The sequence below is a fragment of the Fukomys damarensis genome, unplaced genomic scaffold, assembly GCF_012274545.1.
Source record: "Fukomys damarensis isolate Sample0158 unplaced genomic scaffold, DMR_v1.0_HiC HiC_scaffold_7, whole genome shotgun sequence".
NCBI classification, from domain to species: domain Eukaryota; kingdom Metazoa; phylum Chordata; class Mammalia; order Rodentia; family Bathyergidae; genus Fukomys; species Fukomys damarensis.
Genome location: NW_022900919.1, coordinates 22848923 through 22866115, shown reverse-complemented (window position 1 = coordinate 22866115; position 17193 = coordinate 22848923). Strand labels below are relative to the sequence as shown.

Below are 17193 nucleotides of genomic sequence, written 5' to 3'. Positions count from 1 at the left end.
TTTTTTTTGGTTTTTTGAGACAGGGTCTCACTATGTAGTTGAGACTGACCTGGACCTCACTATGTAGCCCAGGCTGGTCTCGAACTCACAGCAATCCTCCTGCCTCAGCCTCCCAAGTGCTGGGATTACAGGCGTCAGCCACTACACCCAGCTCCCTTTGCTTTTGATCAGGATGCTGAGACTCAGTCAGTGTTGATTCTGCCCCAGGGCTGGCTCCTTCCGGTGTAGGCCAGTTTCTGTAATGTGAGGCTGTCGGGATGACAAGTGAGCATGGCAAAGAGGAGGCTCTTTGAGGTTGCAGGGACACATAGTTCCTCTTGCCCTTGTCAGGCTGAGCCACCCAAAGTGACAGCTCTGTCCTGGAGCCCAGATCAAGTCCCACAGCACCTGTCCTCTCCTTTCTTTCCCCATCTTTCCCCTGGGAGGGGAGACTGGTGCCCTATTCCTCCTTTCTGTCCCTTTTTGCCTGCAGCTCAGTGCAGGTCCATACTTAGCAGCCCAGCAGGGGACACTTCCCCGCATACCTGCCAGCTGTCCTGGACCTGCTGGTCACTTATTCCACCTGCATGAGGCTCAGTCCTAATGCTGACCACCCGCTTCTTTCCTGCACACTTCTGCCGTGGGCTTGGTGCTAGATCTCAGGCTACACTATCTCCTTTACACAGTGCGACCCCAAACTGAGCAGTAGGGCCACTCAGCTAAAAGGGGTGCCACCCAGGACCTGGACCCCAGCCTGTCTGGCTCTGTATCCTGAGCTTTGCTGTGTGATCCACCTCGACAAGTGTTTATCATCTAAACACCACATGGTGATGTATGCACAGGGTTTCAGTCTCTGCCCAACTATAATTACCTATTGCAGTTATTTTCTTATTCTTTTATTTTATCCACAAACCATTTTGGAATTACCATCTTGCAGAGAGAGAGAGAGAGAGAGAGAGAGAGAGAGAGAGAGGCTGAGTTGTTTTGGCAGAGGCAGAGCACAAGCTTGAGACCTGCCCTCTTGCTATGTCTTCCCCGTTGATGGGATCCCAGTTTGGTGCACAGGCTGAGGAGCGAGGAGGGGAGGGGGGCAGAAGGGAAGGAGGAGGGGAAGGGAAGAGAGGGGCCTGGTACACAGTGAGCTGGATTTGATCCTGAAGGGCTTCTTCCCTTCTCCACGGTTGTTCACCAGCCTGAGCCGGCTGCTGGGATCCTCTGCTCCCTGCCTCACCCCCAGCTCCGTGGCCACCTATGCATCTGCCTCTATCTGGACCCAGGAGTGTCTTTCGAGCCTCAGGTCCTTGGTGAGGTCCCTCCAGGAACATTACCCACACACATGGCTGTCACCCCAGGCGTTGTAAGGGACTATGGCTTCATCCTCTGCATCATGAGTGTCTCACACAGAGAACCTCAGAATATGATTTTGCATAAATGAATGAACAATGCAAAGAGCAATTTAACAAGAACAAAACCACCTCGCATTTGCATTGTCCGTTTGGGCTGCGATGCATTTTTACATCTGAGATGTTTTCTGATATTAAAGCACAGCTCAGCATAAATGGCCCCCTCCTCCTCTACATGGGAAGGTGTCCATGGAGCCAAAGCTCACAAGCACCTCTGAGGCTTCAAGTGTGGTCAGAAGGCAGCTTGAAATCAAGATTGACTTTGAGTCCTCTTTCTGGGTTTCTGTTGAACTATAAGCCTTGTAACTAGACAAGGCTGCCCAGGGTCTGCCAGAAACCTGGAGGGGTCTCAGCACAAAAGCACTCTGAGCAGATGGGAGCGCTGAGCGCAGGTTGGCACCAGCAGGCTGCCCAGGGGCAGCACCTGTGCTTGTCACGCTCGGATATGCTGGGGAGAGGAATCAGCTCACAGGGCTGCTGGCGCCTGCACCATGACGCAGTTGCTGGGGCCCACCTGGATTGGGGGTCTGTGTGGGCCTTGACTCTCACAGCCTCAGTGTGCCCTGTGGTTATGGACTGGTACAGCAGCTAGGCGGCCACCACCAGCCTGTTCTCCTGCTGGGAACCGGAGATGGGACAGGCCCTGCTGCCCCCAGCATCTGTCTGCTGCAAAGTGAAGTGGCAGTTCTCAGTCTTGCGTCTATGTGTGAGAAATTCCAACAGACAACTCCAGAGCCCATCCCAGCCCCTAAATGGAAAGGCACAAGTGCCTTGGATGAGGATGAGAAATGTGCAAAATCCGCTTGAAAGGATTCAGGGAAGGGAGCTAGATGAGGAGCCAGGATGAACGTTCACACGAGACCACGGTAAGAAATCAGTTGACTTTACACTGGCGGTGTTCAGACTGACACAAGTGGGCTGAAAATCAATTTAGCGGGCTGAGACCCATATTTTCTTTTTAAATTAAAAATAGAGTAGAGTAGATCAGAATGCATTAGGTTTTTGGCAAAATCATATTTTATGTGATTTTTAAAATATTTTTACTTTATTATACCACAGTACAGCGATTGTTCCGTGAAACATTTGTCTCAGCTCCCTGTATTTACTTATATGTTTATAAGCAGATTTATGTGGTATGTAATCTGATGTAAAGTATAAATTCTTACTGTAAGTGAAGCTTTTATTTATTTAGGTACTGAGAATTGAACTCAGGATCTAGTTCTTGCCACGCAGGCCTGGCACCACTGAGCTACATTCCCAGTCCTGTAAGTGAAGCTTTTAAAAGCTTAAAGAACAGTACCTTAGGACTTCGAGTAGGGTTGGTGACAGTGAAGCACAGGTGATGGGAGCACTTTAAATCCAAGTGTTTCTGACCCTCTCTCTGTCACCGAGACAGGGGTCCCAGACTGAGTCAGCTCCCCCCTCTCCCTTTCTGTCCTTACTAAATGGATTAGCAGGGTCTGGAGCAGAGTCAGGGTTGGAGAAGTTGGGCAGTGGGTCCTGCCTCATCCTGTCTGTTCCTTCTCACTTACCGTCGTCTTGACAAGGATGGGTAGAGCTGAAGGACACAGCGCTGTGGCAGGTGTAGAAGGGGACCAGTCCTCTTTACCAAAGCACTGTCTGGGCAATATGTTTCCCTTGCACTGAGCTAAATGCTAATTGGAGATGATAAAATATATGTGTTAGCATGAGTGTGTGTGTGTGTATGTGTGTGTGCTGATATATATTTTGATCATATGCCACATGGAGATATTTGCTCAATGTCAGACTGCATATACAATGGCTCCCAGAGTGCTTAACACAGTAACATCATACACTAGCTTAGAAGGTAAACCTCAAAAGATGCAAACAAATAAAAATGTCCAACACACAGCCTGTGGCCATGATGTAACTCAGTGGGAATTTTTTAATAAAAATTTCAAGCACAAGACTAAAACTTGGAAATCTAACCACATGGAATTAACAATAACAATATCAATCTTTGAAAGAACTGGGTTTAAACTAGAAATCAAAATCGCAGTTACAGACTATTTCTAAAATAACATCATCTTTTAAAATTCATGGGTTGTGGCCAGGGCTTTTTATGGTTCAAATATGAAATGTTCCCTATAGACTAAAGCATTAAGAGTTCTGAGGGTGTTCAGAGGTGGGTCCTAGAGAGGCAGCTGGATCTTTGGGGCACTGACCTCATCAATGGATTAGTCCATTGGAAGGCTCATAGCCAATGAGTTATTAGGAGGTGGGGCTTAATGGGAATAAGTAGGTCATTGGAAGTGTGGCATGCCTTGGAGGGAATATTGTTTCTCCACACCCTCTTCTTTGCTCTTTCTCTCTCCTGGCTGCTGGGAATTAAATAGATTTCCTTTGCCATGCCCTTTTGCCATGATGTTTCTGCCTTGGATGCTGAGTACTTTGAATCCTTAAGCCAAACTAAACTGTTCCCACTTTAAGTTGTGAGTGTCAGGTATTTTGCCCCAGCCATGGGAAAAGTGGCTAATCAAGGATATTCAGAGGAGTAATTTCTAGGTTTAAATAAAAATGAAGATAATGACCATGGTGGCAATAAAACTACCCAACAAACTGTGCTAAGAAACTGAATCCTATATTTTACATTATTATAGAAAAGTTATTGAGTTTATTGGTACATTTAGGGATACAGTACAGTTACATTCATTGTTGGGATCATGTACCTTTACTGTGAGATGGCTCCTATAATCATCCCCATTTTACAGGTACCAAAATTGAGTCACAAAAAGCTTAAGTAGACTGCCAAGGTCAGTCAGAGTGAATAATTGGATTGAGATGGGATCCAAGGTTTTCTTGGGCTCTAAATCAAAGGATATCTACCCATTCATAATACACTTGAATTTCTATAGTAGAAAGAATGGATTTGAGAGACACAAGTAGCAAAATATAAAGGATACAAAAACAGAGTAAATGTTAAAAATAGGAAGGAAAAGTAAATAAGCAGAAATGAATCAATCGGAAAGCAAACAAAAAGAGGAGTAGATGAGCCCTTTGAAAGTGCCATTAAAATGTGTTCTTCCATGAAGCCACAGCAACTCAAACACGGGGGCAAGCAAGAGGAAGTAACCACTCTGGGGCTGAGTGTTGAGGAGCATGCAATAGAGTTTCATAGACAAGATTTACAATTGTATGTCTCGACACTGGTGAATTTAAAAATCCAGACAAAAGACCAGTTTAATGACAAGGTAAGTGGTCTAAATTGATAAAGGAAAATATTCTAGTGAAAAATTGAACTGACCAGCAATAAAGGACATCATGGAAATAAAATGTCAAAGAACCACCTAAAAGTGTTGCCAGGTCTGAAGGATAATTTATACAAGGATTATTTTAACTTGTTTTTGGCTAGATGTATTTTAATTATGAAATTATTTCAGAAAGTAGGAGGAGAGATCTGGCTTCCCTGTTCCTTTACAGTACCAGCAACACTGAGGACACTGCCAGGTGAGTAGGCAGAGCTCTTACGTTTGTGGGTATGAAGCAGTGATTCTAAGCGAAGTCCTGGCAGGCTACGTATGGCTCTCTGGGAACAGGTGACACTGTGGGTGATGGGCTCAGAGCAAGAACAAACCACAGGGCTTGAACAACACATCCAAAGAGCAAAGATACCTGAGAGTGCCAACAAGCTGAAAGGCTTTTAATAAACACCCACCATTCCTGGTGAAAGAGCGCCCCTCAAATTAAACTTAGTAACATATTTTCTTAATATGATAAAAATCATTTTATCCTAATGTTCTAGTCAATATCCTATTTAACAGAAAATGTTATAGGAATTTCTTTTTTTCTTTTTTTTTCCTTTTTTATTGAGGATATTGGTACAATCTAGGTATACAAATACAGTTACATTCATCATTGGGATTCTGTACCTTTACATAATAGGTCTTGATTCTCATTTTTCCCTTATCCCTACCCTCCCTTCACCCCCTCTTCCCCTCTCCATTTACAAACACTTTATTTCCATTTTTTCAGTTTCTCATATTTTTTTCCTCTCCCTTATTACCTTTCCCCCACCCTTCCCACTTTCCTTACACCTTTAGCCCTTTACTTCCTATTTCACATTATTAATTGTCTCATTAGGATCCTGTGTACTATTATAGTTTTTCACACCAAAGAAACTATTCGGTATTTCAGTTAAAGAAATCTCTGTATGAACACTAAAAATAGGGAATCCTAAAATAAAACTAAAAAGGAAAGTAAAAGAGAAAAGGCAATGATGTAACATCAAAATAATCCTTAATTCTGGAGATGAAAATGGTCCCTGAACATATTTAAATTGCTTCTCGCTCTTATAGTCTTATCTTATTCTTTTTTCATTATTTAGAGAATACTTTATTAGTTTCTGTAATCAAACCCTCGTAGATATGACCTTACATATTTAGTACGATGTGTTACCCCTGTACACATGGAAAAAAATAAAATAAAATAAATTAACATTTCTAGACCAATATGGTTGTCCATTTCTGTACAATGCCAAGTCAACACAGTAAATTGGGATGACTTTTTCCAAAGTTGGGAGCACCGTTAAAGTTTCGCAAAATTCAATTTATATATGTGTGTGTGTGTGTGTGTGTGTGTGTGTGTATGTGTGTGTATATAAAGACTAATAATAGCATGTTATGCATTGATAGCCGCAACAGCTTTTCCAGGTTCTGCAGTCATCTGAACAAAATTATAGACATTCAGCACATTCCATTAAAAAAAAAAACAAAGAAAAGAATAATATCCAGACAACAGCAAAGTTCTGTTGCTGCTGTGGTACCTGGCACCATTTTTTCTATTAGCCTCTTAATCATCATCTGGAAAGAGAACATTCTAGAGTAATATCATTAAATGTAGCTCTGATAAAGCACGGTCCCTACTATGTATCATAAAGCAGGTACTAGATATTTTACATTCATAGAGGTATGATATAGTACCGTCCTACATCAATAATACTAGGTTCAGTTTTGGTTTGAAATTGACTTTGTCTGCAAATAAGATTGCTACCCCTGTTTTTTGGGGGGGCTCCTGTCACATGAAGAATTGTTTTCTATCTTTTCACTTTCAGTCTATGGGCTTCTTTTTGCACTAGGTGTGTTTCTTGTATACAACATATTATTGGATTTTGCTTCTTATTCCATTTTGCCAGTCTATTTCTCTTGATTGGTGAGTTGAGGCCATTGACATTGCTGGTTATAAATGATATGTACTGACTTATTATTGACATGTTATTGGCCTTTTGTTGACTCTCTTTACTTTTTCACCTTCTCCTTTTAATTTCTTGCCTTGCCTATTTGATTTGCTCTGTTGGGCCTCATGGTGTTGTTGCCTTCATTGTCTTTTTCTAGGATCTTGTTTAGAATTGCTTGTAGTGCTGGTTTGGTATTCATGTAGTTTCTCAGGTGTTCTTTGTCGTGGAAGTGTCTTATTTCCCCCTCCATTTTGAAAGAGAGTTTTGCTGGATACATCAGTCTAGGTTGGAGGTTGTTCTCTTTTAGTACTTGAAATATCTCATTCCAGGCTCTCCTTGCCCCAAGGATTTGTGTTGAAAAGTCTGCTGTGATTCTGATGGGCTTTCCTTTGTATGTGATTTGTTTCTTTTCTCTTAGTGCTTGTAGTATTTTGTTCTTCTGTTGGGTTTCTGGGATCTTGATTATTATATGTCTAGGTGTAGATTTTTTTTGATTGTAGCTAGTTGGGGTCCTATATGCCTCAGTTATCTGAATGTCAAATTCTTCCCCTCTGTTTGGGAAGTTTTCTGTCATTAATTCTGCGAACAGCTTTTTTAAGTCATTTGTATTTTCTCCTGCTACTTCATGTATTCCTATCAGTCTTATGTTATTCTTCTTCGCATCATCTAGGAGTTGTTGGATCGATTTCTCATGATCTCTTACTGTTTTTAAGAGACCTCTCTTTTCCTGGTCACTGACTGCAATCTTATCTTCTATATCTGAGAGCCTATCTTCACATTCTTTTATTCTGTTGCGTACACTTTCAATAGAGTGTTTAATCTCCTGGTTATCTGTTTGAATCTGTTTTATGGATTCCATTTCTTTCCTATGTTGGGCATTTATTTTTTCCATTTCTTTCTTATGCTGGGCCTTCATGGCTTCTATCATGGTCCTGAGCTCATCTATTTTTCTGTCAGTTTCTGCTCTAGAGTCTCAAATCACGACTTCCATTTGGCTTACTCTCTCTGTGGTTATCTGGGAAATTATTTCTGTTTTGAATTTTTCTAGAGCCTGATTGATCTGTTTTGTTACTTCCTGTGCTTTGAGTTCAGGATGTCCTGGTGGTTCACTATCAGCCTTTTCATCCTCATTTGCCCTACTGTTTGCCATTGGTGAACTGGAAGTCTCTTGTGTCTTGCTTAAGTTTTCTCATTTTAATTTTTGTTGTCAGACTGTCCTTGGTTTACTCTCTGGATTATCACCCAAATCTTCCTGATATAGTTGCACCCTAGCCTGTGTCTCTTCTGACCACCTGTGGTGGTCACTAGTCTATCACCCTTAAATCATTTGAATTAAATTGAGATCAAGAAGCAGTCCAGAACATGTCTGCAGTGAACAAACTTTTCAATATAGTATATTAACCATTTAATGGCTCAGACAGAGCGAGGATGCAAGACCCCTGATCTCAGTTAGCTGATTGCTGAACCCCATGATGCTGACTGACCTCGGGCTGCAAAGCCCAGATTAAGTTCCCCATCCTTCTGAATGGTTGACCTCTGCAACGTTCTATTACAGGTTTCCCCTGCCCTTTCTTTAAAGATGTTTAAAGTTGGGAACTCAGAAAAATTCCCTTGAGGACCACCTCTGTCTTTGCAGAGTGGGTCCAAAGACTTGCACAGTCAGGAGGTCTGAGAGTGCAGGGGGGGGAGGCTTAGCTTATGGGGGTTCAGGGGCGCCCGTGCGGCTACCTCCTGGCGCTTGAGCGATGGCTGCTGGGTCGGGAGCAGGCATGGTTCTCCCTGTTATAGGAATTTCTATGAAATGTCTGGAAAAAGATATGCAAACCTTGCATTGTCTCATAACTTACAAATATTCTGGAAACTCTCGTCATCAAAATTAAAACATAAAATAAATGGCAGAAATGTTTCTAAATGAAGTTTGTTAACTTTCAGATATCATGTCTTTGGAAACTCACACTACTGAATAACAATTAGAGCTAATAAGAGAGCTATAGAAGAACTCTAAAGGGGCTGGGGATTTAGCTCAGTGGTACTGCACCTGCCTTGCAAGCACAAGGTCCTGAGTTCGATCTCTGGTACTGAAAAAAAAAAGTTAATTGAAATTTTAAAAAGAGAAGATCTATGAGTTTTCCAGTTATAAAATAAATGTGCAAAAGTTATGACTTTTATGTAAACAACTAGAAAATATATTTTACTAATGATTCAAAATATAACACAAAAATGTTCAGGAATAAATGTAATCAGAGATATTTAGAGCCTATATTTTATATAAAGAAGAATATAAAATTTAGTTGAAGGTCTGAAAATAAAATTTGAATACATATAAAAACAAAACAAGTTTAAAAAAAAGTTCCTAGCTTGGAAGATTTTCCCTGCTAATTTATCTATAAATCTGAGGCAATCCCAGTTAATATTTCAGACAGACATTTTAGGCTTTGAGGAAATTATTTCAGAACTACAAGCTGGTAAAAATTGGTCATACATTTTTTTATTTTGCCTGAATAGAAAATTTTTATTTTTCTCATCATAAATGTGATACATGGGTGCTGTAAAAAAAATCAAGTATAGAAAGTTAAGTGGGAAACATAAGCACCATTTTCTAGAACTTTCTTTTTTCTTCTAGAACTTAATAGTTTTGTATTTATTCATGAGCAAATAATTTGTGGTTGAGAGTGTGGGCATATAGTATATATAAAGCTACTGTACAGTGTGTATTAATTTTATAATATATTGTGCTCAAGATTCCATGTCTGTATAGATGCATTTATTTTTCTTATTGGCTGTATGGTGTTCTATTGAATGTGTAGACTGTCATATATTTAACAAAATGTCCTGTTGATATATGTGTGGGTAATTTATACTCTCACTGTTTTTCTAATTTCCTCCTCTTTCTCATTCACTTAGACATCCAAAGAAATTGGGCAATTATGAGTCAAATTTTTGGTGTATGCTACATTTTTTGGTAAAATTTTTTATTTCTGTTTGAATCAGACTGTATGCCAGGTAACCAAAAGAAGCACCTCTTAGAATGATTTTCTTTAGTGCTTACAGTGATTGTTACCATTATCTGTATTTTGTGGGTGCCTGTCATATTTCCCCCAACTAAGGCTGAATCTTATATTAATTTTTACTCCAGTAGATATAAGAGGGCTTATATTCAGAGGATACCTTCATGTACAACAATTACTTGTATTCCTTCTTCCTTTTGAGCTCTTTTTTAAATTCAGTAATTTTATTTGTACATTTTAGGTAAATAATTATTGGGAATCTGTACCTTTACATAATATATCTTGGTTATTTTTTCCCCCATTCCCTTGCCCTCCCTTCAACCCCTCCACCCCTTAAGTTATATTTTCATTTGTTTTAAGTATTAGTGTCAATTATATTATTTAGATTTCATTTCATATTAATATTACGCTGTAATTCAGTACATCGTCTTACGTTGCGTCTGTCTGGCGGACGATCTTAACCGCGGCTTATTTTGGGGGTAGGGTTTACACTACAAGCATCCTGACAAATCACATCAGTGCTTATTTTCCAGTTAGGTCTTATTTTCGGGGAAACGAGGAGGCCACAAAGGCGTGAGATGCCCCGCTTAAGGTTGCACAGATAACAAGATCCGGCAAGGAGATTGAGGTCGCCTTTGGCGTTTGAGTCTTGGGCAGCGCATCCGCTCTCCTGCTATTGTTTCTCCAGATCAGAGGCGCTGTGTGGGTGTCCCTGGTGCAGCCTTACCCGCTCCCTCGGAGGTGACATTTGCTGGGTCTTTGAGCACCGAACTCGGGAGGAGCTTGCCCTCGCCGCCTGGCACCGTCTTGTGCAGCAGCAGATGCAAGTGCCTTTCCGGAGTTTATCTGGATCCCTCTCAGAGCACCAGTTACCTCCGCCCTTGCGGAGGCCGAGTGAGCTGGGGGAGCCTGTGTGGTGCTGAGTGAATCCACCCCACATCTAGGGACTGAATCTCCTCTGAGTGTTGTTGTGAAGCAGCCGAGGGGCCCGCTTTGTGTGTCGCAGAGCCTGTCTTCCGGGTGGGCAGTGCTGACCCACCTTCTGCTTCTGGCCAACCCCCCCATGGCTACTTGTCCCTTGATCTGTGCCCCGGTGTCCTTCCTTCTGTGGTCCCAGGCAGGACAGTGTGTTTTTCCTGTTATGTCGTGCAGAGGAGTCTGTTGGTGGTGGTAGTGGGGGGCCCTGCCATGTCTTCTGCTTCCATTTCCCCATGCAAATGTCCCTAGCTATGCCAAGCCCCTGCCAAGCTCTGGGGACACAAAGGTAGTAAGTTGGAGTTGCTTCCTCCCCGAAGGAACAGGGCAGAGGAGGAAACACCTCATGTATGAAACCACCTGCTCCCTTGGCCAGAAGGGAGACTGAGGCCCACAGGTGCCACAAGGTCTCCAAGCCTGAATGCAATGCAGGGACGGGACAGACACTGCCCCATCTCACTGCCTGCCCCACAGAACTCTCCTGAAGACGTTTCCAGGAGGAGGAGAGCTGCACACTGCCCTCCTCTTTCCTATCAGCCAATCAGTCTTCAGTTCAAACCCAAAGTACCCCTCTGCCGCAGTGACCCCACAGTAAACTCACTCACCTCTGAGCTTGGATGCTGACTGGCTCCCCTGTCCCCATGAGGGCAGTGACCCTCCAGGAGGAATGTGGAGCAGGAAAGATGTCTCGTCCCCATGGAAGCACAAGTGTGAGCACAGGAGGCACTGGCAGCTGCTCAGTGGATACTGCTTGAATGAGGAAAGAGCAAGTGGAGAGAGGAGGGAGGGAGGGAAGAGGCAGAGAGGAAGGGAAAGCTTGCTGATCTCTCAGCATGGTGGGGAAGCTTGCAAACCCCTTCAATGGGAAGCAGCTGCCCAGTCCTCTTAAGGTTTGCCTTCCTCAGCTCTGGATGCGTTGGGGCTGCAGCCCAGCCCTTCTTCCTCTTGAGGGCTCAGCAACCTTGTGTGTGACTGGAAGAGGAGACGCCTTCCAACTCCAGTGTCATGTGGGCAACAAGACATAGTGGGGTGAACTCCACCATGGCACTGGGAAAAGCTGTTGTCCTGGCATTTTCTGGACAGAGTGGGTCCTCTGATGCTTCTGTCAGGGATGAACGTGATGTCCCAAGCCTGCCCACCAAGAGCCTGCTGTGTCCCCAGGAGGCCATGCAGAGGCCCAGGCTGTCCTTTGGGGATCAGTCAGGGGCAGAGAGAATCTGGTGAGGGTTTGGCAAGTGTTGGCAGACCTTGGGGCCGAGCAGGGAAAGCATGTGAATCCAGCTTTGCAGCGGGAGCCAGGCAGTGGGCAGTGTCCCGGGCATGATTACCAAAGCTAAGCAGAGCCATGTGACATGGCCCCGTGTTTTCAATTACTCTCCCCGTCTTTCCCGCTCTGTGCCAGGCCTGGGGGTTGGCAGCTGCTCTGGGGCCCCGCCTGGCTTCTCCACTGCAGCCCTGCTTGGGTGGTTCTTCCTCTCCGCCCTCTGGTGACAAGTCTTGCTCTGAAAACCTTCTTCACTCAGAGCCAGAAGTTCACCCCTGCCTGGTGTGCTGTCCCTTCTGCCCTGTGACCACAGAAGGGTGGCTTCTCTGGAAAAGCTGATTCTAAACACCTGATGGCACTCACCAGACTCAACCACAAGCAGCCCTGGGATGGGCTGCTTCTCTGGGAGAGCTGTCCCCCTGTGTGCCCAAGTCCTCCCTGTAGCTCATCCCCAATGGTTCCGCTCAGTCTTGTCCTGGAAAATGCCCATGAGTGCCCTGCCCCACTGGGGGAGAAGCTGGAGAAGGGGAGTTGGGTTTGCATTATGGGAATCCACAGGGATTGAACCAGTGCTCAGTGGAACAAGAACATGAGATCCTGGTCCCCGAGAGGAGTAGGACTAGGAAAATTCAAGCTTTGACTGAGGATCAAAGTCGGTCCTCACTTAAGCTTGGAGTGGGATAAAAAACACCCAAAAACTCTCTTGGCCTTGGATGTTATTGTTTTCCATGTCTTATGCTAACTGCATCAGAGAGAAGAACAATTATTCTATTGTCATTTAAAGCCAAAAAAGAGATCTATCGGTTTACATAACCTAATAGTGTGTCTTCAGGCACTGTGGCGTCTAGGTGCTCATTTATAACATCCAGATTGTCCCCTGTGACACTGTCTTCCTCCTTTGCGTTCTCGTCTTCTTTCTCCTCACCCCTGTGCGGCCCCATCAGGCAGCCCTCTCTATGTAGTGAGCCTCCCCACCATTTAGTATCAGAAAAGGGTTTTCCAACAAAATTGACTGTCTTTCAGGTTTTCAAATGGCAAATAGATGCTAGCTGATGACACACACACACACACACACACACACACACACACACACACACACTTGCTTCCCCTCAAGTTCTGGGCTGCTGTGGGGTGTCCTAATGAGCTGATGAAGATGAAGGAATTTGGGGTACATGAACATCTGCAAGGATTCTGGGCTTGGGTGTGACCAGCTGTGGGATTTGAATGTGCACAGTGATGGGAGTGCTGGCAGAGGGGGTGCCGGCAGCGTGGATGTGAAAGGAACCCCTGAAAACCAAGGCTTGAGTGAAGAAGAAACTGCCCCAACGGCGGGCGAGGCTCTGTGCACCCGGCTGGGTCCAAGCAGTGGCACCTGCTTCCAGACCCCGCCGCATGCACACTGCGCCCTCTGGAGGTGGGCTCACTGTCCCGACCAGCAGAGGCAGAAGTGACCCATAGAGCTGGGGCCCTGGAGGGGAGGAAGTGCTCTGGCTGGGGCTTGAGGGATGGTGAGGGCAGAGGCTATGGAGGGAGGGAAGGGTGGCAGTGATGGGGCCTGGAGACACAGCCAGGTTGGAAGGCGGAATAACCATGATGGAGATTCAGCACGGAGGGACAGGCTGGGGTTAACGATGAGAGTGGCAGTGATCTTTGACTGCCCAGAGCCTTCAATGAAGCCTAGCTGTGTGATTTTTCATGGTGGGGGAGACTGACCATGGGGATGGAGGTGAGGCTGTGGGCCTGAGTGGGCAGCAGCCTGTGGTCCCTCAACCTAGAGAGTTTGGTTCCGGGATCGAGGATGGGGTGAGGGTCCTGCAGCAGCCGTGATGGCAGCGTGTGCCCCACAGGGGAAGGCGAGTGCAGTACTTTGGCTGAGCTTTGGCAGGTGCTGGGCAGGTGCTACGCTTTCCTCAAGAGAAGAGGTCTCAGGCGGGACCCCAGCCTTTCAGGTCCTGGGCTCTTGTCTGTGAAGAGGGGACTTGAGATAACACTGTCCTCAGATTCTGGAGTCCCCATAAAGCTCAAGGAGGGGCATAGGGAGGAGTAAGAGGGGACCATGCAGGTGGAGCTAAGTCTTCCCTGTCCTTCCCATCTGCTCTCTGGCCCAAGATCCCCACGACTTTGCTTAAAGGTTGGATTCCAAGTTGAAACCACAAAGTGCTCGATGTCATGACCCCTGTACTCCCTCCTGAGATGCTAATCACAGGATCTTCTGCCAGTGCCTTAAGTTTATAACCCCCCATGCCTCAGTTTCCCTCTCTGAAGCATGAAGCCTTAGACAAGAGACATGTTGGGTTTGATTTCCATGAACCTGAAGTGCAGTGGTGTTGACCACCTTGTGTAACAGCAAACTGGAAGGCTCGTGACCCTGGAGGACGATCTGCCCGTCTGTCCTGCTTCCTGGGCACCGGCACCCAGGCCCAGTTCCCCGACTGTGTCCTGCCCCCCTTGCCAGCAGCAAGTCACGTTGTTTCTTCCCATTTCCTCTCTCCTCCAGGGACTCATGAAGTGGTGGCTAAGCCCAGTTCAGCTGCCTCCCGTCCGCTTAGGGCTAGAGACCAGGAAAGGAAGAAGAGCAGCTTTACTTCCTCTTTGAGGATGGAGCCACACAGCCGTTCTGCAAAGAGCCGAAAATCCACCAAGTTCCGGTCCATCTCCCGCTCCCTGATCCTCTGTAACGCCAGGACCGGGGACGATGGCTCCAGCCCTGATGAGAAGTACCCCGAGCCCTTTGAGACTCTACTGGGCCATGGAGAGGAGGGGAGTTTCCACTCTTCTGTGCAGCTGGCAGACACATCAGAGGCCATACTGACCTTGGAAGCTGCTCAGCTCCAAGCAGCTGGGAATGACCGAGGCAAGAGCTGTAGGAGAATGTTCTTCATGAAGGTATGCTCAAGCTTTGAGGGAGCCTATGGTTGGTGCCTGGGGCTGTGAATTAGCATCTTTACATCCATGTATTCAAAGATCAGGAAGTCAAGGTATTTTAATTTTGAACAACAGCCAGGAAAAAGTTGAGGCAGAGCCTCCTGTAACAGTAACTATGAGCATGGCAGTGAATCAGGCTCAGTCACCACTCTTGTTTGAGAAATGCTGCAAAGCACTTTGTTAGTCCAAGGCACACTGAGCCTAGATCCCTGCTGGGAATCCCAGGTGCAGTGATCCATACATCAGGAAGCTCTCACCTTTGGAGAGGCACAATGGACCCATAACAGGCAGTCAGTTCTCACCTTTCCTGAAGGCCTCCAGACACAGGGCAAGGGCTCTGCTTCCTGAGTGCCACCTGGAACCTTCTCCAGAGGCCCTGTGCCAACCTCAACATAGGCCTGGGTGTGGAGGGTGATGATTGAAGCTATAAGCTGGAGAGAGGGGATGAGGTAGTATTTGGGGACTTGCCAGAATTGAGTGTTTTCTTTCCTGTTGGACTGTATTTCCATTCTTGTCTCTGAAATGGCATTGCCATTTCAGGGTCCTCTTGGATCCAGGCCGATTACAGGATTTCACCCCTCAATTGTTCCCCATGGAGCCCCATGCTTTGTGCCTTCTGTGAAAGAGGGGTCTCTGGACCTAAGACTAGAGTTACCACCATGCACTCAGGGATGGGCTGGCCCTGGGTCTCCCGGAGCCTATACCAGGTCCCGTGGGTGGTCACAGGATTGTGATCAGCAGACAGCCTCAGGAAAGAAAGGGCAAGGACCTTAGAGCAGCTGGCCTTCTTCAGGAGGAGGCCAGTAGCGGTCACACAAACAGCATCAGGTAACCTTGTATGGCACACAGAGGGGAGGCATGCTGATCTTCAGAGCCAAATACCGGGTTTCCCTGAAAATGCCACCTAGATGGAAAATGCAAAGCAGCCTTGAAGACTAGAGATCAGAAATACCAGCCCCAATCAGCCCATCCTGGCCGTACCTGCCCTCACTATTCTCTTGCTCAGTGGTTACTCTGTAAATCACGGAAGGCAAGGATAGGCTGATGAGGTTGGCATTTTTGATATCATGTTTTTGAGGCTTATTGTTTTCCAGCTAGGTCTCATTTGGGGGGAAACAGGGCAGCATCCTCAAAGTCCCCACCCAGACCAGGCCTCTCTGTCACCTACAGGGTGACTCCTAACGATGCAGCCTGAACTCACCTGATGGAGTAGAAGGAGAAGTCAGCATCCTTGTGGGTCTGGGGAGTCCAGCAAGCTTCAGATGGCCAAGAAGGATGAGACACATATACAGCCGAGTCACATTTATGAATGACAACAGGAAGGGACCCAGGGGAGAGAGAGCTCAGATAAATGAAATTCCACAATCATTTCAAGATCCCGGTTGATGATTGAGTGGACTTGCATTTCCTGAGTCCCTACAATGTGTTGGTCAATGTGCAAGAGAGGATGGGGGCAGCAGATGCCCAAGGCAGGGGCGCACAGGTCTGGGGTGGTGCTTTTGTTTATGGAGCTCTGTTGTCCTGGAGGGTGAGCCAAGCAGACTTGTCCCTGCCCTCAGAGGACACAGACATTAGGGACCACCAAATGATATCATATCAAATAATGAGAGGCCAGGAAGAAATAGAAAGCAAGAAGATGAGGAGGAGGTCACTGCTGTCTTGGAAAAGTGACCATGGAGCTTCTGTAAAGACACAGCTTTCCACGGAGGGTATGAATGAGGTGGAGGAGTGCGGCGCCCACCAAGGAGGAGCAATATCACAGGGGCCAGAAGGCTGGAGCACAGCCTACAGAGGACAGGGGAGCAGGCTGGGCCGGAGCAGTTTTATGGCAAGGTCCAGGGACTCCGTGAGAAGGAGGGACACATCAGGATGACATGATCAGAGCTGTTTCAGAAGGAGCAGAGAAAGGGGAGCAGGGCCTGTGCACGGGCTGGAGTGAGAGCCAGATGGTGCAGCATGGGCTGAGAGGGCTGAGGCAGAGGCACTGGGAATGGGGGCTCTGGTTTCTCGGTGAGGCCAAAGGAGGTTGTGAGGGAAGGCTGCAGACTCTGAGGGCAAGAGAGGAGCCTGCTCTAGCTGCACTCTTGGGCTGGGTACCTCGGGGGAGGAAGTATAGTGTTTAGCATGGCTCTGGTAGGGACAGGGGAGGCGGGTTTCTGCTGGTTGACACAGGCTTTTACAAGCAGGGCTGGGTGGCAGAGGAGTCCTGGTGGAGGGAACTGCTGGAGCAGAGATGAAGCCTAAAGCTGGGGACTTGTGCTCAGGCCGAGGGCACAGTGGAGGGTCAGGCTCTGTTCCCACACCTGATGGCCAGCAGCAGGGGAGAGCCATGTGAGGAGGGCCTGGAGTGGGCAGAGGGGATGGAGCGAGGAGTCAGGGATAAATTTCACATTGTCCATCTTTTTGTGATCCTCAGATGCTGCACACTGTGATTTAAAAAAAAAA

General features: G+C 46.3%; 1 protein-coding gene across 2 annotated transcripts in view; it reads left to right on the top strand.

Annotated features, from left to right (window-relative positions):
- The window catches only part of Il16 (interleukin 16), a 96690-nt gene that overhangs the window by 11493 nt on the left and 68004 nt on the right, over positions 1–17193 (top strand). For both annotated transcript variants that reach the window (XM_010621188.3, XM_033761121.1), the window contains exon 2: positions 14321–14709. In XM_010621188.3, the coding sequence (XP_010619490.1) occupies positions 14321–14709 (389 nt within the window). The remainder of the gene's footprint in view (positions 1–14320; positions 14710–17193) is intronic.